This window comes from Grampus griseus (genome assembly GCF_964374135.1).
Source record: "Grampus griseus genome assembly, chromosome: 3".
In the NCBI taxonomy this organism is placed as follows: Eukaryota; Metazoa; Chordata; class Mammalia; order Artiodactyla; family Delphinidae; genus Grampus; species Grampus griseus.
The window spans coordinates 134,916,016-134,941,370 of record NC_139019.1 but is presented as its reverse complement, the minus strand read 5'-3'; the positions used below and the strand labels follow the sequence as shown (position 1 = coordinate 134,941,370).

General features: G+C 36.9%; 1 protein-coding gene across 1 annotated transcript; it reads right to left on the bottom strand.

Moving 5' to 3' along the window:
* Window positions 1-3,312: 3,312 nt before the first annotated feature.
* Window positions 3,313-24,891, bottom strand: UBLCP1 (ubiquitin like domain containing CTD phosphatase 1). Its single transcript, XM_082650579.1, has 11 exons — window positions 24,829-24,891; window positions 21,581-21,776; window positions 20,309-20,400; window positions 19,817-19,902; window positions 19,620-19,735; window positions 18,289-18,387; window positions 15,907-15,944; window positions 15,247-15,345; window positions 12,346-12,462; window positions 6,900-7,027; window positions 3,313-5,125 (listed from the first exon to the last, which is right to left on the bottom strand). The coding sequence occupies exons 2-11, from the start codon at window positions 21,732-21,734 to the stop codon at window positions 5,098-5,100; spliced, it is 957 nt and encodes a 318-aa protein (XP_082506705.1). The 5' UTR covers window positions 21,735-21,776; window positions 24,829-24,891; the 3' UTR covers window positions 3,313-5,097.
* Between the last annotated feature and the right edge of the window lie 464 nt (window positions 24,892-25,355).

The following is a 25,355-nucleotide window of genomic DNA, read 5'->3' as shown; positions in this document are numbered from 1 at the left end:
TACACTCTTTGAGAGTAGAGAATCTTGTTGCTTACCTCTGAAGAACATGACTGAAACACACAGTAGGTACTCACAAATACAAGTTAAATGTTGATTGCCTGGTTCCTGCATAGACAGTTTATTCTGCCAAGGCTGTCGGGGAAAAAACTAGTATTTACCTTAGTGTATCTTTCTAAGAAAAAAAGATGTTTTAAAAAATGCATTGCTTTGGAACGATTTGTTATTTTTTACATAGCATGGCAAAATTAGCAAGCTTCTAATTTCAGTGAACAGATTAAAATAATGTTAATATTCCACTATACAAGACGTATTACAACACTGTGAAATTTTCAAACATATACACCCCTATGGGGCGGGGGGGTGGCAGCAGATCTTCCATCCAGACCATTATTAAGTGGCATTTGCAGACTTAAAAGCATTTGGATATTTACAAAAACATCTAGATCATAAGAGTTTCCTCATTCTACTTTCCTTGATTGTTTAGAACTCTTAGAAAGCCAAGGTAATATTTGTAAAAAATATACTTAAGAAAAGTTTTCCTTTTAATACTACACTCCTGTTAATTATAATTTCAATGATATAGTTCAATCATAGCCACATGCTCTAAACTACTTTTAATAACATCTAATTCACACAAGACTTTGCTGCTTCAAAGTGCTTAAACATTGTCTCATTTGACCTTTGCAACAGCCTATGGGTTATAGCATTAGCACTTTTGTGAAGAAGGAAAAGTTCAAAGAGTTAGAGACACTTGCCCAAGGTACCACCACTCATAAGGAGGGATTCTCCCCAAGTGTTTTTCTGACAAATCGCTTGCCCTTTCCTCTTAAGGCCTCATCTCGGAAATCATCACTGTTCTCCTTACAAATTATACAACAAGAAGTGATAGCAATCTAAAGTACTCCAGGGAATTAAGAACTGGGAATAGTAAATAATGCAACTATGAACACTGGGGTGCACATATCTTTTCGAAGCAACCTAAGTGTCCATCGACAGATGAATGGATAAAGATGGAATATACAATGAATGATGAATGGATATACAATGCAATACTACTCAGTCATTAAAAAGAAGGAAATTTTGCCATTTGCAACGACATGGATGGGCTTGGAGGGCATTATGCTAAGTGAAACAAGTCAGACAGAAAAAGACAAATAGTTTATGATATCACTTATATGTGTAATCTAAGAAATACAACGAACTAGTAAATATAACAACAAAAAAAGCAGACTCAGAGATACAGAGAACAAACTAGTGGTTACCAGTAGGGAGAGGGAAGGGAGGAGGGCAATATAAGGGTAGGGGAGTAAGAGTTACAAACAATTAGGTATAAAATAAGCTATAACAATATATTATACAACACAGGGAAGATAGCCAATATTTCATAACTATAAATGGGGTATAACCTTTAAAAATTGTGAATCACTATATTGTATACCTGTAACTCATAAAATATTGTACAGCAACTCTACTTCAAATAAAAAAATCTCAAAGGCATTATAATGAGTGAAACATAAAAAAGAACTGTAAATAGAATTAAGTGATTGGCATTCAATCAAAAATTACTTCATTTTGCTAATCTATATATTCCTGAAAAGTCATCAATTTGGCCTTTAGCATCACAAATTATACACAATCTAATCTGTGTTTGTTGTGGCAATATTGACTTATGGAAATATCTTTGTTTTTGGTATTTTTAAAGACTGGTTTCCCATAGTTTTTATCAATACAAACTACAGGTTCAACTTTTAAAGCTTTTCAGAAGGAAATCAGTGTTTTAATAAGTAACACTGTGTATCAGGAAATATCCTTATACTAGCATTTAAGAAGTGCTTGCTTACATCCAGAGTTTTAAAAAATCATTAGCATGGGAGGTTTTTAAGATTTTACGTTCTACGTGGAACCTCGCTGACATTAAATGATTGACACCCTTTTCTAAATCTACGGGATGCCTGATACTGATTTCTGTTTCAATTGTTAAGATGCATTAGTTTCTCAGAGGTCTCTGATAAATCTATCCAACTAATCTTCAAGGATTTCTCCTTAAGCTCTATATACTTAGCATTCCCACACAGCCCCACACAGCTTTTCCAAGGCAATTCTAAAAACCAGTATATCGGGTTTCCCTGGTGGCGCAATGGTTAAGAATCCACTTGCCAATGCAGGGGACACGGGTTTGAGCCCTGGTCCGGGAAGATGCCACGGAGCAACTAAGCCCGTGCACCACAACTACTGAACCCGTGTGCCGCAACTACTGAAGCCCGTGCGCCTAGAGGCCATGTTCCGCAACAAGAGAAGCCACTGCAATGAGAAGCCCGCGCACCACAAGGAAGAGTAGCCCCCGCTCTCCGCAACTAGAGAAAGCCTGAGCGTAGCAACGAAGACCCAACGCAGCCAAAAATAAAATTAAACCCAGCATATCCTTACATAAATATCTAAGCACTTAATCTCTAGAGACACCACTTGGGCTGCTATTCCAGCTAATAAGATTAATAATTTTTTTTTTTAGTTTTATTTATTTGGGGCTGCATTGGGTCTTCGTTGCTGCACGCGGGCTTTCTCTAGTTGCAGTGAGTGGGGGCTACTCTTCGTTGCGGTGCACGGGCTTCTAACTGCGGTGGCTTCTCTTGTTGCAGAGCACGGGCTCTAGATGCATGGGCTTCAGTAGTTGTGGCACACGGGCTCAGTAGCTGTGGTGCACGGGCTTATTTGCTCTGCGGCTTATTTGCTCCGTGGGATCTTCCCGGACCAGGGCTTGAACCCGTGTCCCCTGCATTGGCAGGCAGATTCTTAACCACTGTGCCACCAAGGAAGCCCAGATTAATAAATTTTGATATATCAATACTTTAGGGAAAACTAACAATCTGTTCCTTGAGAGAGTTCTGTTGATTGCTTGGGATGAGAAAAATGCTCAACGAGTTTATTCACTATTCACATATTTTATTACTATTCTTGGCAACTAACTCATTAAAAAACCAAGAAAAACCCTATATAATTTGCATTTTCCCATGTGTTGTTGTTGTTTTGCATACCCTTCCTTACCAATCCCTATTCCCACACAGCTCCACCTCCTCCCAAAAGACAACCATTTTCCTTTCTATGAATGAAGATCATGTTTCAGTTCCTTACTGTAATGACCTGCTTATCTATTCTTTACCTTTAAAACTGAGTAAATCCTACAGCTATCATTAATCCAGTAACTTGATTTTCATAAAGGACCTGAGGGGCTACCAGGTCTCAAACTGCCTTCTAAATCAAAGATTTAATGATGTTCTGCAGTTTTTAGATTAAATATACTTTATTAGGCACTAATTGTTTGCAAGTCTGGAACATATACATCATAAAATTAATTTGCTATTTCACTAAAACATGCATCTGAATTAAGTCATCTCCTCGTTCTGCTGTGTACGCCACATACATAGAAATACAGAGATAGATCTGTTCAATAAATTATGAGACACATAAGACACACTAAAATTCTCACACTCTATGAATGTATTAACCACACAAAGACATGTGATTTCAATAAGCTGACAAAGTTCTCCTAGGACTGCTTAATTTAGCATACCTGCTAATAAACTTTGGTTTGGGCACCACCTAATGGCAGAAAATATATTTTTTTTAGAACCTACTTTGCTTTGCTTCCTGAGGCTTGCTAATTTTTGCAGTTCAGTTTATACTGATTTAGAAAATGTTTGCTCTTTATCAACCTATATAAATAGTTTTAAGTGTTCAGTTTTTTAAAAAGGATAAAGCCTTCCTTACCTTGGAATAATAAACTACTTTTCACACTGGGAAAATGTGCCAATGAAATGCTTTAAAAAATTCTATTCGATCCTTAAATATTTAAATTGAGCCTCATAATTAAGACGTTTTCATTGAATCATCTTAATTAGGGGTTCCCAAACTTTTAAAACCATATATATTTAATTTTTTTCAAGAGATGCCTGCCTGAACCTAGTGTTTGTTTCATGATTCAACAAAGAGGCAAAATATTTGGGATAATACAGAGCAGATAACTGATGTTTTAAGAAAAGGAATTTATTATTTACACCACTGAAATAGTCCCCCGTAAGAACAATACATACCATGTTTATTTGAAAGAACCAGATTCCTTTCAAATAGAAGAACTGTATAAAGCAATACTGTCAACACAAAACAGTGGTCACAATACATATCTGCAGGCAAAAGCATTGCAAATAAATTTCGTTAATCTTATGGCTAGATATTTTCACTGCAACACAGTGTTTGCACTTAGAGAAGACAGAGCTGGAACAGAACAAAAACTTTTTGTTCATGCTTTTTAGGACTGAACCAGTGATACGTCCCATTTTAAAATGTACTGCCTTTAACTGCTTTTAGGACAACGGTTTTAGGCAGGAGTGCTTCTACTTGGCCACCACAAAGAAACACACTCTTGTTCCTTAGTTTCATTCCTCAGTCTCATGTTTTCTATTTGTCACACTATGACATATCTGTATCAGAGCAGACGTTTTCCAGTTTTACTCAAAGAACACTGACACACATACACACCAAACTGAGACAGCTCAGAATTTAGAGATGTAGGTAGTGGAGTAATAAGAGAAATTGTGTTTATGACAAAGGAATAAGAAAAACTCTCAGTGGTTTTAAGCATACTAAACTAGGTTCCTTACTAAAAACTTTTCTTTTTTTGGTTTTAAAAACAGTAGTTTCAAGGTGGGTTTGGGCTTAGACAACAACACAGTGAGACAAACACACAAGACATACTTATTTCCAAAGTCACAAAATGACATTGTTAAGCATACATTTTTGTCCACTTTTGTGTGTGTGTGTGGGAATAAAACTCAGTACTCTATGTTGGAGAAAATATTTTTCAAGAGTTACAGTATATTCATACAGGGGGGAAAAGGTGGGGTTTTTTTGTGTTTTTTTTTTGGCGTATTGCTATGATCTTCAAAAAATATAAAATTAAATTTACAAAAAACTGGAAGACCAAGTATAAGCAGTCTGATATTTGCTGCAGTGTCCAGCACTATCATAATGATCTTTAGCATAAAAGCAAAAAGAAGTTCATGGATCTCAAGTATCTTCAATAACTGCCAGTATAGCTTGTAACTACTGTCCTTGCTTCTTTGAGAGATACCTGCAAGAAATAAAATAAGATGTCTAAGCTGTATCACACTAAATTTAACTTAACAATCTAACTCTCCTCCCTAAAGAAAGTTGTTTATTTTAATAACAAAACTTTTCAAGGTAAGTAATAACTGTTAATAATCGCTAACATGTGTTGTTTATGTGCCAAGCACTGTTCTAAGTACATGCATTAATTCATTTAGTCCTCACAACAGTTCTGAGTGTTCAGTGAGAACTTATTTCTATTTTACAGTCACAGAGAGGTTAAGCAGTTTGCCCAAGTTCATACAGCAAGAAAGTGGCAGAGTTCAGATTGAAAACAAGGCTCTGGAGGCTACACACTATCACTCCACACTGCCTTACTTCCAAATGTGAAAGCAATATATTAACTAGTATTATAATTTCCCCCCAAAACTAAAAGTCCATTTGAAGATCTTCTTGCATAAAGGTAGTGAGCCAAAGCTGCTAAAGAACTCTGATCAAGAGTGTAAAGATGCAAAGATGTTAATTCACCAAGCAAATTTTTCTTCATATTATTTTATAGGAGTCTACCAACAAATTAAAATTTTTACATCTCTATTTCTCACATTTATGAATTACTATACACTCAGATCTATGGGGGTGGGGAAAGAGTTCTTAAAATCAGGAGACCTGGACAAGTTTTGATGGTAAAACTTGCTCAAACTGTGGCATTTACTATCTCTATGACTTAGTTACACCATCTACAGGAAATGTGGATAAAAATGCCAGCCTTGGGCTTCCCTGGTGGTGCAGTGATTGAGAGTCCGCCTGTCAATGCAGGGGACACAGGCTCGTGCCCCGGTCCAGGAAGATCCCACGTGCTACGGAGCAGCTGGGCCCGTGAACCATGGCCACTGAGCCTGCACATCCGGAGCCTGTGCTCTGCAACGGGAGAGGCCACAACAGTGAGAGGCCCGCGTACCGCAAAAAAAAAAAAAAAAAAAAAAAAATGCCAGCCTTACCCTCCTAATAGGATTATGAGACTCTAATAAGAAGTTTATAAATAAGTATTATGTAGGTATATAAGTACATAAGTATATGAGTGATCTGAAAAGCCAAAAGTGTAATTTGAAAAGCCAAAGTGTTATATTACATGAAGTTTCTTTTGTTGCTGTATTGGTGAAATCAGCTCTTCAAAGATTTACTTCCAAAAAAGTACTTGCAGTACATAATAATCCTGTTCACTTCTCCAGAGGTCTTTCCTGCCTCAAAATCTTGACGTTTACATGCAGTCCATATGTAGATTTGTACTTATGTTTGCGCTCAGAAAAAAAGACTAGAAGACTAGACACCAAGCTGGTAACAGTGGTTATCTTTCATAATCACAAGTAACTGTTTCCCTAAAGGAATAAATTTTCTATTTTTTCTGCTACACAGAGGTTACTTGTAATTTTTAACAGAAAACTTTTTAGTATATTTTATTTTATCCTGACATTATTTTACAGTATGAGAACAGATTCATAAAAGAGTGACCCATTTAATGTCACAAAATAATTAACAGGTAGTATCACAAACATGTACTAGTCTCTTAAATCCTCTCTAGTAGAGAAGTATTAAAGATCTTAAGAGATGTGGGTTTATGAACAAGTTAGAGGTTAAGAGAAAGGGAAAAATACTTCCAGGGTAGATGTCACTGGATTAGAAAATAGCTTTAGAATTCACCCATTTTAAACAAAAAATAAGAGTTATGTGTATACCAGAGCTGCCAGACAATTTTTCATTCATTAATGTAAAGAAGAAATGAATAAGCAAATAGCACTTACCTTTCCCAATATTTGTGATTTAGGTCCAAAAAGTCATCTAATTTTGCTATTTCCTTGAGGTACTGGGTTAATTTTAAAAGTTCTTTGTCTTTATCTCGATTTAGGTGTGCTTTCATAAAAGGTCTTATCTATTAGAAAACAAACGTTATCCAACACTTCACATTGTAGTAAGAAAACTAGTACAAATCTACACTATTTTATCACTTAAATTACAGTTAATGAGATTAAAATATCACCAAGGCTGTCAATACTAAGAATTACTTTTACATTATCTCACTGACAGTCATGGTATGTTTACAGTAGAAGTTCTTCCACTTAATTTACCTTCTGTTATCTTTTCAGTCTGAACCTCACAACACCAGCTGTCTTATAGCACTTGAACCTTATGTGGCTTCTCTACTTTGCAAAACTGCTTAGACTTTTCCCCCTTCTATCAATCCAGTTGCTTCTTACTAATTAAATAATCTCATTCACATCACTTCATTCATAAAAAGGTACCCAATACATGCTGGATCTACAGAGGAGTGAGATAAATTTTAACACTGATGATTTTACATCAGTATTTTCTATGAAATTTTTATATAGCTATAATATTACACATTTGTATAACCTACTTTCACTCACATTTTATCATAAGCATTTTTATCAGTAAAGTCTCCATTAAAATATTTTTAATTATATGAGTTTTCCCATAAAAATCAGCCATATTTTCTAAATTTTTAAGTTCAATGTATTTTATGATAAAAAGTATTCATTTCAAAAGCATGAAAGTCAGGATGGTGGACAGGGTTGAAGACTATAATTAGTAAGGGCTTTTACATCTTGACTTGAATGGTAGTTACATATGTTCTATGTAAAACAATTTGTTAAACTGCACATTTTATGCACTTTTCTTTATGTTACACTTCCAATAAAGAGTTCTACTTTTTTAAAGACACCAGCTCATCTATATAGCACTCAAGACAGCATTTCAAAAACTTTTAACTAATTTTAGATGAAATAATGTATCTGGGATTTGCTTCAAAATATCAAAGAGAGGGAAGTAGGTAAGGTATAGAGCAAACATCCATGAATTAACAAGTTGTTTAAACAGGATAATGCATACAATGGGGGTTAGTTTATACAATTCAATGTAGTTCTTTTTATGTTTGAACTTTTCCATTATAAAAAAAATATATCTTTTAAAAATCACACATATGCCTGTAAGTACTGAATAAATCATTTTAGTAAAGCATTAATATATCCTTATTGTGATTGGGAGAAAATGCAAACCGGTCACTTTTACATAGTGACATTTAAAAACAGATGACATTTAATCATTGTCACCTGTTGAGAACAATGAGCCCATAGGAGTCGTTACCGTATCTATCAAGAGCAGAGGTTTTAAATATTTTTTTATTTACTTCTCTGTCATTGGAAAAACACACCACCAGCTTGAAACGGACAGAAGAAAAGTTTCCCATACGTTCCAGGTTCTATTCACATCAGAACAGTTTAAGGCCAAGGACCTCCACAGCTGTTAGTCAGTTGAGCTCTGGCTGAAGGGCACCAATAAGAGCTGTCAGAGTCTGCACAGAAGCAAACTCTTGTAGGAGATCCTAATTCCAAACAGGCAGTGCGGGCAGTGCTGCTTCACAGCAGCAGCAGTGACTGCAGGAGATCAAGAAAACTCTCTGCAGGGACCTGCTTAAGCCCTACAGCTAGGTGTAAATAGGCATGATATCAGAATGTAGTGAAATGAGTTTCAGCATAATCCTGGGCAATATTGTAATGTTTTAAAGTACTCCCTCATTTAAAAAGATTGTAAAGGCAACATATTGACTTCTAAACTATTAATATACAATGTACCAAAGTGATTCCAAGTATAGAAGCAGAAGGGATTAGACTGAAAGAGAAAGTACAGAGTCAGTGGCTGGTAAATAAGATTTTCAACCCAAGGCCCTGCTAAGTTACTTTTACTTTCTAAACATTTGGTCTTAAGCACTATTAAATAACAAAACTAAAATACCCCAAAGATTCTGGATCTAAAAGTTAAACTAGTTAAGTGGGAAAAATTCACCTGACTTTAATTGTTTCAGTATAATCACTGTTCCATTCTTCAAGAATGATCTAAGTGATCACTAGAAGGGCAGGCAACATATATTACCACCTCTGTCTCATATCAAAAAACATTTTTAGGAAATTAAGAATGTTTAGATTATCTGCATTCTCTTAAATCACCATTTCCCTATATAGATAATAAAAGTGAAGTTCAGAGTAACTACTGATTAATCCATGACCAAAATTCAAGTTCCTTTAGTTCAGTACTATATTCATAATTGACAAAGCCTCCTATGTTATATATTTCAAACCTTATGATTAGCAAGCTTATATTAGAAGTTAACTACTTTAAAAATAAGCAGTCTTTAAGATCTCTGTGAAATCTCTGAGATTTCTACCAGAAACATTATGGAACTGTGATAACAAAACAGAATTTAGAATATTTCACAATTTCAAAACCACTTCTATGTCAATGTGGGCAGATCATTAATTACTACCTTCTTAAAAGAGGCTTTCAAAAGGAGACATGCGAGAGATTACCTGTAGAATGCTTAAAAATACCTCTCCTGAATTAGAATTTTTGGAGGCAGAAACGTACATATTTTTAGGAATTCCTTCAATGATTCTACTGAGTACTCTGCTAAAAAACAAACAAACAAACAACTTGCTCTAAAGTAACATGAAGAACTAGAAATTTATATCATCATCTGTCTGCATCCAGAGATGAGGAGGGCCCAAATGTTGGCTGGGAAAATAATGTTTCTTCTAAAAACACACATGAAAGTAATAATTTTTTTTTTAAGTTAAAGTTCTTCTCAAAAATCATTCCCTGTCTCACTTATATGTAGAATCTAAAAACAAAAACAAGAACAAAACACATACATAAAGCCAAGCTCATACATACAGAGAACAGAAAGAACATACTGGTGGTTGCCAGAGATGGGTGGGTGGGAGAAATGGGTAAAGGGAGTCAAAAGGTACATACCTCCAGTTATAAAATAAATAAGTCATGGGGATGTAAGGTATAGCACAGCAACTATAGTTAACAATACCATATTGCATATTTGAAAGTTGCTAAGAGAGCAGATCTTAAACGTGTTCATCCGAAGAAAAAATTCTGTAACTATGTATGGTGACAGATGTTAGTTAACTAGACTTACTGTGGTGATCATTTCACAATATAAACAAATATCAAATCACAAATTATGTTGTATACCTGAAACTAATATTATACCTCAGTTAAAAAAAAATTAATCATTCCTTAAATACCATGACTTTACCTCCTTTCCAGTACAGACACCACTACTTTCATACAAAATTTGGCTTAGATCAATTGAATCTTTCCTCAAGACTGAAGAACATACTTTTGTACCTTATACCTCGTAAACTACACACAGGAAAAGCACTTCTCCTAAAGCCTCAAACAGAAATCATTTTTAAAGGACAGAATAATCACCAGTCTACCCCAAGTACTTTTCTTCCAAGTCAACAGCTCTTATATTTGTGACAATTCACTACCTAGATTAATATTCAGTCCCTAAACTATCCTCATTGTACACTAAAGACGACATCAACAGTCTGTATGGAGAGCTTCAAAAATCTACCTTCTTCAAGTTTTTCTCTCGTCTTTTAAAGTTATCAAGAATTCAGCTGGTAGTGACTTCCCTGGTGGCAGAGTGGTTAAGAATCTGCCTGCCAATGCAGGTGACACAGGTTCGAGCCCTGGTCCGGGAAGATCCCACGTGCCGTGGAGCAACTAGGCCCGTGTGCCGCAACTACTGAGCCTGTGCTCTTGAGCCTGCGAGCCACAACTACTGAGCCCACGTGCCACAACTACTGACGCCCATGCACCTAGAGCCCGTGCTCTGCAACGAGAAGCCACCGCGATAAGAAGCCCACGCACTGCAACAAAGAGTAGCCCCCGCTCACTGCAACTAGAGAAAGCCCGCGCTCAGCAACGAAGACCCAACGCAGCCAAAATAAATTAATTAATTAATTTAAAAAAAACATAAAAAAAAGAATTCAGCTGGTGGAAAAGTTCAGGACTGAAATTAAAAGTATCTTAGTATCAGGATTTACACTTCAAATGGAGACTCCATTTGCATTGTACCATAATATAGAGCTATCTTTTCCATTTTCATAATGTATTTACACATAGGCAACCACAGGTACCAGAAATTTTAAGTTTCAAATTTCTCTCTTACCAATTTTACGCTGCTACCAGGGTTAAGTATCACTATGATGCCTACATAAGATTGCATGTGACTTAATGCTAAGATCAACACTGGCCTAGAAACCAAGTTACTTGGGTTCTAACTCAAATTCTATCATTAACCAGTTACAATCATGACCTTGGGCAAGTCATGAACTTTCTGATCCTCAGATTGTTTCTATAAAAGATGACTGAGGTTCCTTCTAGCTCTAGCATTTCATAATTCTAAGCTCTCCACTTACACTATATGAATTTTCAAAAACCTTTTATTAGTTTCAGTTTAAAAAGGAAAATCAGGGCTTCCCTGGTGGCGCAGTGGTTGAGAGTCCGCCTGCCGATGCAGGGGACGCGGGTTCGTGCCCCAGTCCGGGAAGATCCCACATGCCGCGGAGCAGCTGGGCCCGTGAGCCATGGCCGCTGGGCCTGCGCGTCCGGAGCCTGTGCTCCGCAACGGGAGAGGCCACAACAGTGAGAGGCCCGCGCACGGCAAAAAAAAAAAAGGAAAAATACCCTTATTGCCAGCTTTCCAGCTAACTAGAACATCAGAAATTCAAGATTTGTATCCCTAATAGAATGTCTGATGCTTTCACTTTTGATGCTAAAAGTCAATGTCAGTAAGCTCATGTTGCTCCACAGAGCTAACTGAAAATAAAACATCTGGATGGGGGCTTCCCTGGTGGTGCAGTGGTTAAGAATCTGCCTGCCAATGCAGGGTACACGGGTTCGAGCCCTGGTCCGGGAAGATCCTGCATGCCACGGAGCAACAAAGCCCATGTGCCACAACTACTAAGCCTGAGCTCTAGAGCCCATGAGCCACAACTATGGAGCCCACATGCCACAACTACTGAAGCCTGTGCACCTAGAGCTGGTGCTCCACAACGAGAAGCCCCCGCTTGCCACAACTAGAGAAAGCCCACACGCAGCAACAAACGCCCAACACAGCCAAAAATAAATAAATAAAATAAATTTATGTAAAAAAAAATTAGAAAAACAAACCATCTGGATGAGTTGGTTAACTAAGGAGATACCAAGCAAAAAGAGAGAATGCTCAATTTTATATGAATTTTTCTAAACACTTAAGCTTTTCTTGACAGGATAATACACTACTTCCAAAAATTTATGAAATTCAATAGTGCTAACGTTCTACTACATAATCCAGCATATGTGAGAATAGCAAGTAAAATTATGTCTTACCTTTAGTCCATTCTGTGGGTTCATTAGAAAATTTCTTCCTATGTCGTCAAACATGATGGTGTTTTTTTTGCTGTAAAACTCCGAAAACTTTCCCCATATAACACCAAGAGGCTTTACCTTAGAATAAATGTTTAGATTTAACTCAAGTTTCATGAATAGTTCATCCTTTCTTAAAAGCAGAAATACTGCAAGATGCCCTGCACAACTATGCCAGAGCGTTCCTTTACCATGAGGCAGTCAGTGATGGCTGGCTTTGTGAACAGAACAGAATCAAGATGCAACACACTGTAAGGCACAACATATCTCTCAATGTCAACTTCTGAAAGGTCTGTTCGTGTCTAATGGAACTAAGCCCATTATAAGACTTCCTATAATTTTAATATGAAGATTCGGGATCAAAAAAAGTATTTAATTTTTTAAAAATCTAGTATTTGTTTAGATGTCTGCTGAGCATTCACATGTCCCCTCAGGGCTTGAGGTTTCACATGGGGTCTGTTTTCAAAACTAGAAAACCTTAACGACAATGTACCTGGTTCTTTTATTACAATATTTAAATATTTTGTAAAGGAAAAATGGACTTTCTCCTTAGTTCAGTGGTATAGGTGCACAATTTCTAGGGCATCTGATTATTTCACTTCAAAACACCGTAATTTGTAAATTCTTGCTTTTATTTCTGAATTCTTAAAATGAGCCTCCAAAAAGGTAATTTCTCAGTTATTCATATCTATTGATACTTGCATAAATTCTCTGCAAGATCACACAAGAAATAATAGTGATTGCTTGAAGGAAAGAAAGTTAAGTGGCTGGAGGGTCCAGGAGGGAGGAATACTTTCCACTATACACTTTATTTGTGAATCATGTGAACATATTTTACACACTCACAAAAATATTTTAAATACATTAACTTTTAGAAGAAAAAGTACATTTTGCTGAAGGCAGTAGTCTCGTTGACGGTAATGTGAGATTATATGATGATAATAATAATTATATGAGATTAAATGGTAGGAAATAAATGGTGACAAGCGTTGTCATTAATTTTAAAATGTTTTTTCTCCTCTATAATTTCTTTTAATACGGAGAAAGCCTTTTTCTTAGTGTCCTCATTACTGCAAAAAATGTTATTCAAATATTTTAATTTCACTAAAATTTTATTTGCTGTATTTGTTTGCACTATTTGTTTACTACTGAAACAAACCCCCCAAATACTTGAAGCCAAATATACAGAAACTGACACAATAAACCAGATTCTTGGTTTTCTTAGCCAACATAAAGCCTCAAAAAATATAAGAGCTTTATGACACCCAGGGTTAGAAATCCTACATCTTCTTAAATAGTGCTGTCATTCTGCAATTAGGTCAAGCACCATATGTTCTCCAAAACATGAGCTACCTTGTTTTCTATTAGAGAAGTAATATTGCTGACTGTAGAAAAAAATCTGAAAACACAAAAAAGCACAAAGGAAAATATTTAATTACCTATAATCCAGTTAGTACCAAAGAATGCAACTAGATATTCTGATATATTTCTCCAGTCTTTCTGATAAACAGCTGCAACCTCAAAGAGTTCACAGATCTTTTGTAAAGCTAAGGGAACCCCTGAACCAAACAACGGTTAAAAACTACTTTCTAACAGTTTGCAAATACTGCTAAAATACTTCTTTAACTTTAATAACGTATCATGAAAAATTTCTGAAGCACTAAATACTGCATCAAATAATTAGCTGCGGGGCTTCCCTGGTGGCGCAGTGGTTGAGAATCTGCCTGCCAATGCAGGGGACACGGGTTCGCGCCCTGGTCTGGGAAGATCCCACATGCTGCGGAGCAACTGGGCCTGTGAGCCACAACTACTGAGCCTGCGCGTCTGGAGCCTGTGCTCTGAGAGGCCGCGCACCACAATGAAGAGTGGCCCCCGCTCACCGCAACTAGAGAAAGCCCTCGCACAGAAACAAAAATAAATAAATTAATAATAATAATTAGCTGCATTCCATTAAATGGACGAACAAAAATGTGTACAACCAACTCCCTACTGTTGTAGGGATTTGTTATTGAGGATTTCTTTTTATTCCTTTAATTTTTCATTATTATAAACACTCCTGTTTAACACTTCCCAAACTTCTTTTTACTGTTTAGACTTTGTACATGTACCACTTTAGTAGGTAATAAATTATACTTTTCCTTGATGTACGCAGTATTTCCTTTATTGAAAACTCTACACACACATAATTCTATTCATGACTTTTATGACTTTGACAATTTTAATACTGTCTTCCCTAAGCTTTCCTAGTTTGCTAAGTTCTCCCCAATTCCTATTAGTCTGTGTTTCCAAAAGGTACGGACCATGTCTCCTCATCTCTTTATTCCCAACAGTGCCCATTACAGGGCCTTGCAGATCGCAGAAGTTCATAATATGACTAGTTACTTGACACGTAAACAAAGTGAAGAACCTTAATCTTTTTAGCCCAACTCTTTCTTGATGGTTCTTATTGCTTTCTCTAGGGCTTCACGTACATAACCCCAAAGTACGTGCATCATGATATACCTGCTTTTATTTATCAGTTTCATAGAGGGCAGGGTAAGTGTGTCCTGGTCTGTTTCTAGTATCTTCCTTGACAACATTCAGTATTTTTTCACACCTACTCTGTCTTTAGCAACACTGTGCTGTTATCATCACAGGACAATTAACCATGACCTTTCTTGACAGTCCTTCCTCAAGATCCTTAACTTTGTCACTAAAATTCATATCTGTTAACCTGAAATACATCTTATGTCAAAACTCAACTGATACTTTATTATCCACTCAGATGTATTTCTAAACTCTGTGTAGTTTATTCCATCAATATAAATATAAAAGTACACCAGAAAACAAGCAAGTCTTTAAATAAAAAGTAAAATGACTTCTTACATCTATTAATCCTCTCCTTGGAGTATGCACTGTTATCATAGCAGCACTGTCCAACATGAAGGTAATCTTGTAATTTGCATTTGTACTCACTCCCAGCTCCTATAAATACAAATATTCATGTGGTTAAAATATAATAATGTGGAAAATCCCAGGCTTTATGAAAAGTCCAGCTATAATTTCCCATAATGCCAACTTTCTACCCCCTGGCTACCACACCTTGCTCAACAACTAGCAACATTTTAGTTTCACGAAGCAAAATTGATAAATGATAGTCCAAAGAACCCTAGTCTATTTAGCTCTAAAATGAGGGGCCCTTTTCAATGTACTACCAGAAACAGGTTACTTCCCAATTTAATATTTTAGAAGAGCATCACTCCTTTAAGTATCACACACCAGAGAAAAGAAGGAAAAGAAAGTATTAGCGTAAAATGGGAGAAAGAGGAGAGGAAGCTTTGCTGTACTTTTTCTTGAAAAAGACATAGGTAATCAATGCAAACCACCATTAAGCAGACTTTAAACACACCTCTAACTCCTGATACTGGCATTTGTTTTGCTACTAAATGCCCTCCAATGACAATGAAATTAATTCAATTCGGAACTTTCTAAAAAGACAAATGCAGTTTCAAAACGTTCTTAAATGGACTGTTTTCTAACACTTACTTTCATTTTAGCTTCAATCCACTTCATATTTGTTGCAGCTAAAACATGAGGAATGATAACACAATATGTATGAAAAGCTTGAATTTCATTTAAAAAATCTTTCTTCTGTATAAATTAGTTAAGTTTTCTAAGCAAGACTATAAGTTCAAATACATCACAAATAATCCCTAGCATATTTATGGTAAATTCCTTTTAACTGTTTATAAAAATAAACTTATTTTAGTGTGTCTTCAAGACAATAACATTTAAACAACTTTTATCTAAAAGATAAGGTAACCAATGCTCAAAAGAACTCTGAACCTAGGAATTCATAAATCAAGACCTAACCACCCTTTTAAAAACAGCCCTAATACTGTTCTCTATCAGTTCTAAACTTGAATTTAGGGTGCCTGGATCTCCATTTTCTTCTGCGTTCCTACTGCCAGGCAACACACAGGTATATATGTCAATATAAGCAGATTAATGTTATGTGTCAAAAGTTTATGTTGAAGACTGCTAGGCTGAAGACTGTCGAAAAATGCTAAAGAAAATTAGCATTTTGCCAGGCTCAGCAAACTTAGTGCTCATTGAGTCCAGCAGCTTTTAACAAGAAGTCTGAGGCAACTAAATTCACAAACCCTATCTATGTCACGTTCCTGCTCACTGTCACACACCAACCACTTCTGAGAACACTGATAAAAATTCAAACTTCAGTTTTATGTGCCCTACTCATCTCAAGTTATTGGACTAAACTATATAGGTATTACAAAGTAAAATGTTTAAAAATGGAAAAAGGAGTTCAATTATTCAAAGTGTGTATGAGTGTGTGTATATTATTTTAAGGGCAAAGAGGGAGCTGAGTCCTCAAAATAAAAATCTTTAGCACACATACAAGAACCAAAATCACCTTACATGCAAAACTGGTCAGTTGAACTAAAATTTTAGAGAGTGATGTATCTACAATGACAACAATCAGGCGACAGGGAAAAACAATTTTTTTAATTCAATATATATTTTGGGACTATAATCCCCACATGAAAAACAGAAAGATTTACAGCTAATAAAAAGAGTTTCTAATTATTAAGAAACTATTACATGTCAGACATGTTACTAGTTGCTATACCAATATTTTATTCTTACAACTACCCTGTAATGTAGATTTATTTATCTTCATTTCTCAGATGAGGAAGCTAAGTCTCAGAGCAATTAACTGACCTGCCTAGTGTCACAAAGTAAGGTCAGAGCCAGGATTAAAACCCTAGTCTATTTAGCTCCAAAATGAGGTGCCCTTCTCAACGTACTACCATGAAATTTATTTAAAAAAAAAATTTATTTTAAGCATATGATTGTAAAATGTCCTCAAAGTCCCTAAGTCTACTCTAATAACATTTAGAGGATAAACTTTTTTCTCAAATGTCATCTCAGATGTCAGAGTTGCTGAACAAAAACCTATTTCCCAGAAAGCTTTCTCCTCTGTATCTTAAAAACCAGAAAATTATGTATTTAACTATGTATTGAATTATAATGGCTATGTACTCATAATAACACTAAACTATTGAGATACTCTGATAATAAAAGAAAATACAAAGGAAATTTGCAAACTGCAGAACAACTATGTGGCCTCTCATCAAAAACCTAGTACGATTACCATCTTTAGGGATTTTATTTAATTCACAATTAGGATAGCTCTTTTCTGCTTATGACATTGCCAAGACGTAACTTTAAATGTCTGTGGGAAGGTGAGATGTAAATCAATACACTCCCCTTCCCTTTTCAGAAGGTCGTACCACAAAAAGATTGTCACCTGAACTAAACAGTGAGTTCAGTAATGTAGTAAATTTACTTTTTGGAGCAAACTCACTGTTACCACAGACCTGTAAGTTCCTGGAATGGCAGACCACAAGTTGAGTAACACTGCTTTAGCCCTGCTAAAGTAACACTGCTTTATTTATTAAATAAATAAAATTTAATAAAAATTTTATTAATTTTCCTTGAGTAAATTCATATTGCCTTTATTTCTGAACTACATCACGGTAAAATTTTTTTAAATACATATCTTTCTCCAAGTGTTTTGAGACTAGAGTGATGAAGAAAGGAGAAAGCAACAATATACTAAAGCATCAAAGATTCTACAGCAAAGATCAGAAAGAAAAGATCCTAATCAAGGTGGGGTCTTGTGAAAATAAGGCCATTTTTTTTCACACCATAATCTACTCTCTTCCTATATTTAATTATTTCAGCGGTATTTGGCAAATGCACATAAGTTTATATTGTGATGCAAGAAAGTCAAACATGCTTCATCAGAAATTTGCAAAATATAAAATTTAAGTCACATTTTATAAAGCAGAGTAATATAAGGAACAACTTATTTTCATGGAAATCTAAACAAGAAATATAGCTTACACCAAATAACAATGTCATAATCCTCATATGCAGATGTTAGGAATTCATGAAGATATGGCCGCATTAATTCTACCCCAGTCTCTGCACAAGACCTATGGTCTAAAAGAAAATCAGTTAGAGATGATGATTAGTTTATTATCATGGACAAGTACCCAATATCAATTAAACTTCTGAAATGTAATATAAACACTCAAATGCAAACTACTTCAGACTAACTTACATCAGCTGACAAAGGGATGTCTTCAAAACACACAATTCAATATTCTTGCAATCCAATTTTAATTGATCAATTCTGTTCAATTTGCAAAGACCAATATCCAGAATTCAGGCTTATATAATAAACAGTAAATTTTTTTCTCATCTAATCTCTAAAACGTAGATGTTATTTTAGGATATGAAAAACAAACTAGGGCCACATATACTCAATTTTTAGCCATTTACCTACCAAATATAATCATATTTCACCAAAATAACAGGTTTGATTAACTTAATAATCAATTTTTTAAAAACATTTACGCTAACTTATGACATGTACTTAAAGTTAAGGATTAGAGGTAAATAAATCCATTCTAATATCAGGAGTTAACTAATCATTTCTGGCAATATTAGAGGATGAAAGAACAAATTGCTTTTTTTGTTGACATGAAATTTTAAATTCAAGAATCTGCCTTGGGGCTTCCCTGGTGGCGCAGCGGTTGAGAGTCCGCCTGCTGATGCAGGGGACACGGGTTCGTGCCCTGGTCCGGGAAGATCCCACATGCCGCGGAGCGGCTAGGCCCGAGCCATGGCCACTGAGCCTGCGCGTCCGGAGCCTGTGCTCCACAACGGGAGAGGCCACAACAGTGAGAGGCCCACGTACCGCAAAAAAAAAAAAAGAAAAGAATCTGCCTTGAACATAATTAAATAGAAAACCAGGAATAAAATACCAAAAATGATTTTTAAATAATCATAAAATGTTAAGTGTTAATCAATAGGGAATCACTTGATTAAATTATCACACATCCATAAACTAGAAAAGCGCCTGACCAAAAAATACATATATTTAACTCACAATGAATGTTAAATGACTGTGATGTTCAATATATCATTAAGTAAACATAAAAAGGACATACATACAAACACCCTGGAAGATGCACATAAAAATATGAGTGGTCATCTTTGGATCTTGGGATTACGGATGACTTCTTTTTTCCCTTACAATAAAATGATTTACTTTTAAAATAAAAAGAAAAGCTTTCAAATATTTAATATTGCAAGGGAAAAACAAACAAATAAAAGGGGAAAATGCCATTGTGGATAACAGAGATGGAGCACAGTTTTAGGTGACTTACCAAATAATGTATAATCAACATCTAGTACCAAAAGTTTTTTCCCTTCCCTGGGAGGATTCAAAACTTCCACTTTGTACTCTTTTACTCTGCGGGAAATTTTCAGTAGGTTTTCCTCCCTAACGAAAAATAAGATCAGATGAAATATTCACTTTTTCTCAAATTACAACCAATTTTCTTTGATGATGAAAAGTACTCACCTATTTTCTACTTCAACTACTTCATCTTCAATATCAAAGTCGTTAATAACATCATCATTGTCAGGAGGTGGACCTAAGACATCTTCCTATTAAGATGAAAAATAGTTTTGTTTGGCCATATTATCATTAACATAACAAATACATTCATAGCATAAAAAACAAATAAGAGGTACGATTTGAGCCCAAGAGTCTTGCAAGCACACACTACGGGAAAACTTCCACATTTTATATTTCGTTATATATGTTCACTGGGCAGATTTACCATGTTAAATTTGACCATTAGCACTACTACTACACTTACATCTAGCTATACACTAACAAATTTCCCAGTATTTGGTTTCTGCTGAGTTAATAACACATTCATTGTGCAGCTTTTACTTTTCACCGACTGCTAAACTGACAATTTTACCACAATTAAAACTATGATACAACAGTGTGATATAAACCATAATATCTTCAAAGGGACAAATGGTAACAAAAGTAAACATTTACCAAGCTCTCCTCACGAGTTCCCATCATCATGATTTTAGTATTTGGTTTCAGTTTGAGAGCTCCAAGCTTAACATCATTTTCTGCAGGTTTGCCTACAATACAAGCAAATGACTGTTTTCTCACTAAAGTTCAGGTGCTGGTTTCACTATCCCATTACACAAAACCCTAACATTAAAAGGTTTGGTACAGATTCCACAGCAAGTTTTTTTCCTTAAATTAACAAACTGTTACTGCTGAATTAGCAATTTCTAACACACTAAGAAGTAGTAATTAACACAAGGTTGGAATTTTTCCCCAACTCTTAGAGGAACACCTTTAATTCAACTAACTAAACAAAATAAATTCATGTTTTATTCTGTTGTTCAAGATGAAGATGACTGTTTTCCAGAAAGTCCTGAAAATTGAGTGCCTGAGATAACTGTACATTTACTGCTACTCAGAACTCAACATTCAATGATAAGACAAACACCGTGAAAATGCCTTTTAACTGAATGTGAACACTGCCTATAATTTACAAATCATTATTAGTTTTGAAACAGAAAAGATAATTTGGGGAGAATAAAAGGCCCAAACTGTAATGAAAAGGCTGTGCTAGAAGACAGATACTAGAAATTACACTGGGGGCTTCCCTGGTGGTCCAGTAGTAAAGAATCTGCCTTACAATGCAGGGGATGCGGGTTCGATCCCTGGTCAGGGAACTAAGATCCCACATGCCGCAGGGCAACTAAGCCCGCGCGCCACGACGACCGAGCTCGTGCGCCTCAACTAGAGCCCGCATGCTACAAACTACAGAGCCCATGCACTCTGGAGTCTGCGCGCCACAACTAAAGAAAACCCGCACACCAAAGCTAGAAAGAAGCCCACACACCACAAAGAAAGATCCCGCATGCCTCAACGAAGATCCCGAGTGCCGCAACTAAGACCAGACCCCGACGCAGCCAAAAAAAATTTAATTAAATAAATAAATAATACATAAGTCTTAAAAAAAAAGAAAGAAAGAAAGAAAGAAATTACACTGTTTACCTGGGACTTCCGTGTCACAGGTTTAACAAGCAAACATCAACTGTCAGAGGAAATCAAAAGTAATCTTAATAGTGGTGGTATTTTCAGGTATCCTTAAATATTCTTACTTGTACCATCAAAAAAAATTTAGGGATATCCCTATCAAAGAAATCTCCAAGGGGAAAGACTTATTAAAGTGAACAGATAATAGCTAATATAAAGATTCATAAATATATCAATGCAATAAATTTGAAGAAGGGAGAAAATTACCTTTAACTTTGAGTCCAAGTAACTTCTGGCGTTCTGGTAGCACTCCCGTAAGGGTCTTGAGAAACTGTTTGAGATCTAGCACAGTATCATCTTCTGAAAGTGTGGTCACTGAATATTCCTGTCCACCCCATTTTACAATGATAGGAAGAGCCATCCTTGAAACATACGATGAGGCAGCTTTTGTTCAGAAAGATACCTAGAAAGAAAGGCATACACAAGTTAAAACAGATATATCAAAGATGTATGTAAACTTGCAACTTTAAGTTTTATAAACTGTCATTTGAGTCCTATTTTACAACTTGATGATAGAGAAACAGGATTTTCTACTTACAGAAATGTTATCAGAATGCCAAAAGTTATCGGGAGTCAAAGTTAAAATTCTCCCACCCTCTCAATTTTTGGCTTAAAGTTACAACTTCCTAATATTCTATCAGATTCTCCTGGTTCAAGTGGAAAGCTGCAATAAATGAGCTAACTATTCCTCCCTCTCTGATCAGGTTTATGCTACTGGCAAGTTCCTCCATGATGGACCGTCCATGTTCATTTACCATTTGCAAGGTAGGACAATGAGTTGTTAAGAGCATAAACTCTAGAGACAGATTACCTGGGTTCAGAGGTCAGCTCTCCCTCTTATTAGCTATTTAACCTTGGAAAGCTAACTGACTCTTAGTGCCTAGGTTTCCTCATCTGTAAAACAGGGATGCTAATACTGCCTAATTCTCAGGGTTCTTAAGAGGAATAAATTAATTTTTGTAAGTCACATACTACCTGGCACATAGTAAGCTCTAAACAAGTAAGTACTGGTTACATAAGTTGTTCTAAAAACTAGAACTGAAGTGTTCCAGGCACTGCGCTAAATAGTAAATGGCCATTATTTGTTTCATATTTAATACACTGGACAGTTTTTACTCAATCTCCTTTAACAAGGTTGTTTGATAAGAACTGTCCCTCTTTTACAATTAAGGAAATAGGGGTTTAGAGAGGTTATGTAATCTGCTCATCGGCACATAGCTGATAACAGAACAAGTCTTCTGACTAAATCTCATTTTCTTCCCTTACACAACTGTCTCTCTTGAATTGCACCTACAGGAGTTAAGGCACCAAATATCAGTAAATACAAAACCTACAGGCACAGATATAAGTACACAAAAGTTATATAGCAGCTGCCACTCATCAACAATAGCATGTAGGTCTCCTCCCCCCATAAAGCTTTCTACCAGTTTTCATAAGTTGGTTCCCCCAACAGGTCAGAGAACTAGATTTTCTAATCTCAAAGTAGTGGTATTTCCAAATGCTGTCATATATTTAATACAACATTTGACTTCACTCTTCAAGTATTACAACCAACTGCAAGAAAGAAGGCAAATTATAAATCTTAACATGCAAACGTAATTTGAAAATTTAAGATGTCTTCAACATGCCCATTAGAAAAGAGCACTGTAAATTCACTTACATTTATTCTATGTTTACAACCTGCTCTACTAAAACTTTAAAGAAGGTGTGTTACTTTAGGGCAATGTATTCTATTTGGAGAGAACTTGCTCTAACAAACCTTATAATCCTCAATAAAAAGCCAAATGGCCCTTTTGAGTCAAACTGAAATATCATTTAAATATTATTTTTCTGAGAGAAGTGGAAATAAAACTGAAAATTTACAAGAGCTAGGAATGCAAATAGCACTAATACAGCATACTGTGCTGGGCAGAGCAGAACATGTGAAGTGAGATCACCTGAACTCTAGGTAAGCATGGACAAGTCACTGCACCTCTAGACCAGTGTTCTCAAAGTGTGGTCCCCAGACCATCCAACAGCATTGACCCCACTTGGTAACTTGTTGGGAATGTAACTGGGTCTGGAGAGAAGAGACCTAGCAATTTGGGTTTTAACAATCTCTGTCTCCCCCTCCCCCCATCTCTGAGGCATGCTAAAGTTTGAGAGCCAGCGCTCTAGGCTCTTCAATTTTCTCAGCCTTAAAAAAAAAATGTGCCAGATGGCATGGGCTCTATATGCTTAGTAAAGCAGTATACAAATATCATCACCCATGCCACAAGTGGGATCTCCAAGTTGACAATTGCTCTAAAGGACCAAGCACAACAAAACAAACACCATAAAAAATTTTACCGCATAAAGTCCTTAAAACTGTTTTTCAGTTACTGAACCTCATTCCTTCAATATTCAGATCATTAACAACAATGAAGCAATGCAATGCAAATGCATGAGTCATTTTATGTTTTCACATTTAGCCTTCTTTCTTACACAATTTTAATGTTTTGTATCACTGCGGACCCTATCAGATTTATAAACTGAAAAATGATTTTAGGGGTAAATGTGGCAATCAAACCCGAACAAGTAAGCAAGGAGCACACCTTTATGGTGAAACTACAGTCAAGAACGGCTGTTTGGGTAAATTCTTCTCCCTAACATACAGTGGTGACTTGCCTAGTCAGGGCAGGAATGTTTACTTGACAAGAATAGTGTTAATCCCTGCGATAACAGCCGTGACATCACTTTGTATACTATAAAAAGCAATACGAATGGTGGTGAAGATAGGAAAATGATAACATGCTCAACAACTTAATTGAATAATCTCATTTAATCTTCACAATCCTAAACTGACAACTACTGTCTTCATTATACAGACCAGAAAATTGAAAAAGAGGAAAAACAAATTGCCCGAGACCACACAACTAAAAAGTAGCAAAGGCGGTTAATTTGAAAGTAACAGCAGCAAAAGTTAACACCTTGGGAATTGAGGGGAGGGAGTTAAATTTAAACACGCCCAGTAAAGGGTAACTGTTGAAGTACTGTCAACTCCTCCTCGGGAGAGCAGGGCAGCAGCAACTGCGAGGGAGTGCAGAGGAAAGAGCTGTGGGAAGTGATTGGTATGAGACAGCACAGAAGGCAGGCAGAGACCCCAAAACCCGAGAGGGCAGGAATCCGTTCAACAGGGAGGAGGGAGAGACGGACAAACCCCAGAAGAGGGAGGAATAAAGGTTTGGGGACGCAAAATCCACTGAGGCGCCGGAAGCCCTCCACCTAGGCGACGAGGCTGGATGGGAGGGCGTCGGCCCCTGTGAAGAGCCGGCCGGGGCCGGAGGCCTGGGCCGCGAACATGGGCAGCCGCGGGCGGGGCCCCCACGAGCAGCCACCAGCCCGCCCGCCCGGCCACAGTGGAGGCCGGGTCTCGAGACAGCAAAGCTGTGGTCCCCCAGCCCCACGGCGCGCCGGGGTGCCCCGCGTCCCCTCACCTGGAGCGCGGCGGAACCGGCAGGAGCGGACGCAGGAACCGACCGCAGCGGAATCCAAGGCGACCGGAAGTGAGAGGCGGGGACCGGAACCGGCTAACGAACCGGAAGTTAGGGTTTGAAACGGAAGCGCGCCAGAGAGCAGAAGGTCGCTTCCCTTGTTTCTCTCCGGGCAACGATGTTACGTAGACGTTGCCAGGGACTTCCTCGCCGCGGCGAGGGAACCAGGCCTTTCCGAGAATGTGACCGCTGTACGGATGCCTGCGAGTCTTGGATGGCTTCCGTCCCTCGCCCGTTCTGCGCATGCGTCCGCTGGCGGGTTTTTGAGTTGGGTAGGCCCTGCCGGGGGTATGACGTCTCTGGTATTGTTTCTCCAAAGTCGGAGCTAGGTGTGCTGAGATCTTCCTGGGACTCGGGCCTAAAACTTGTGTGGCTTTTTCATGTTCCGAATGAGGCCTGAAAGGTGATATTTGAGGTCTTGAGACTTGAGACTTGAGAACTCTACCTGGCACCAGGGGCCACCAATTCAG

Excerpts from the sequence above, each read along its gene's own strand:
- UBLCP1 (XM_082650579.1), bottom strand. The coding sequence starts at position 21,734 with ATGGCTCTTCCTATCATTGTAAAATGGGGTGGACAGGAATATTCAGTG. Across the intron at positions 19,903-20,308 it reads GAACTCGTGAGGAGAGCTTG|GAAGATGTCTTAGGTCCACC; the intron begins GTAAATGTTTAC and ends TCATCTTAATAG. Across the intron at positions 19,736-19,816 it reads GTAGTTGAAGTAGAAAATAG|GGAGGAAAACCTACTGAAAA; the intron begins GTGAGTACTTTT and ends ATTTTTCGTTAG.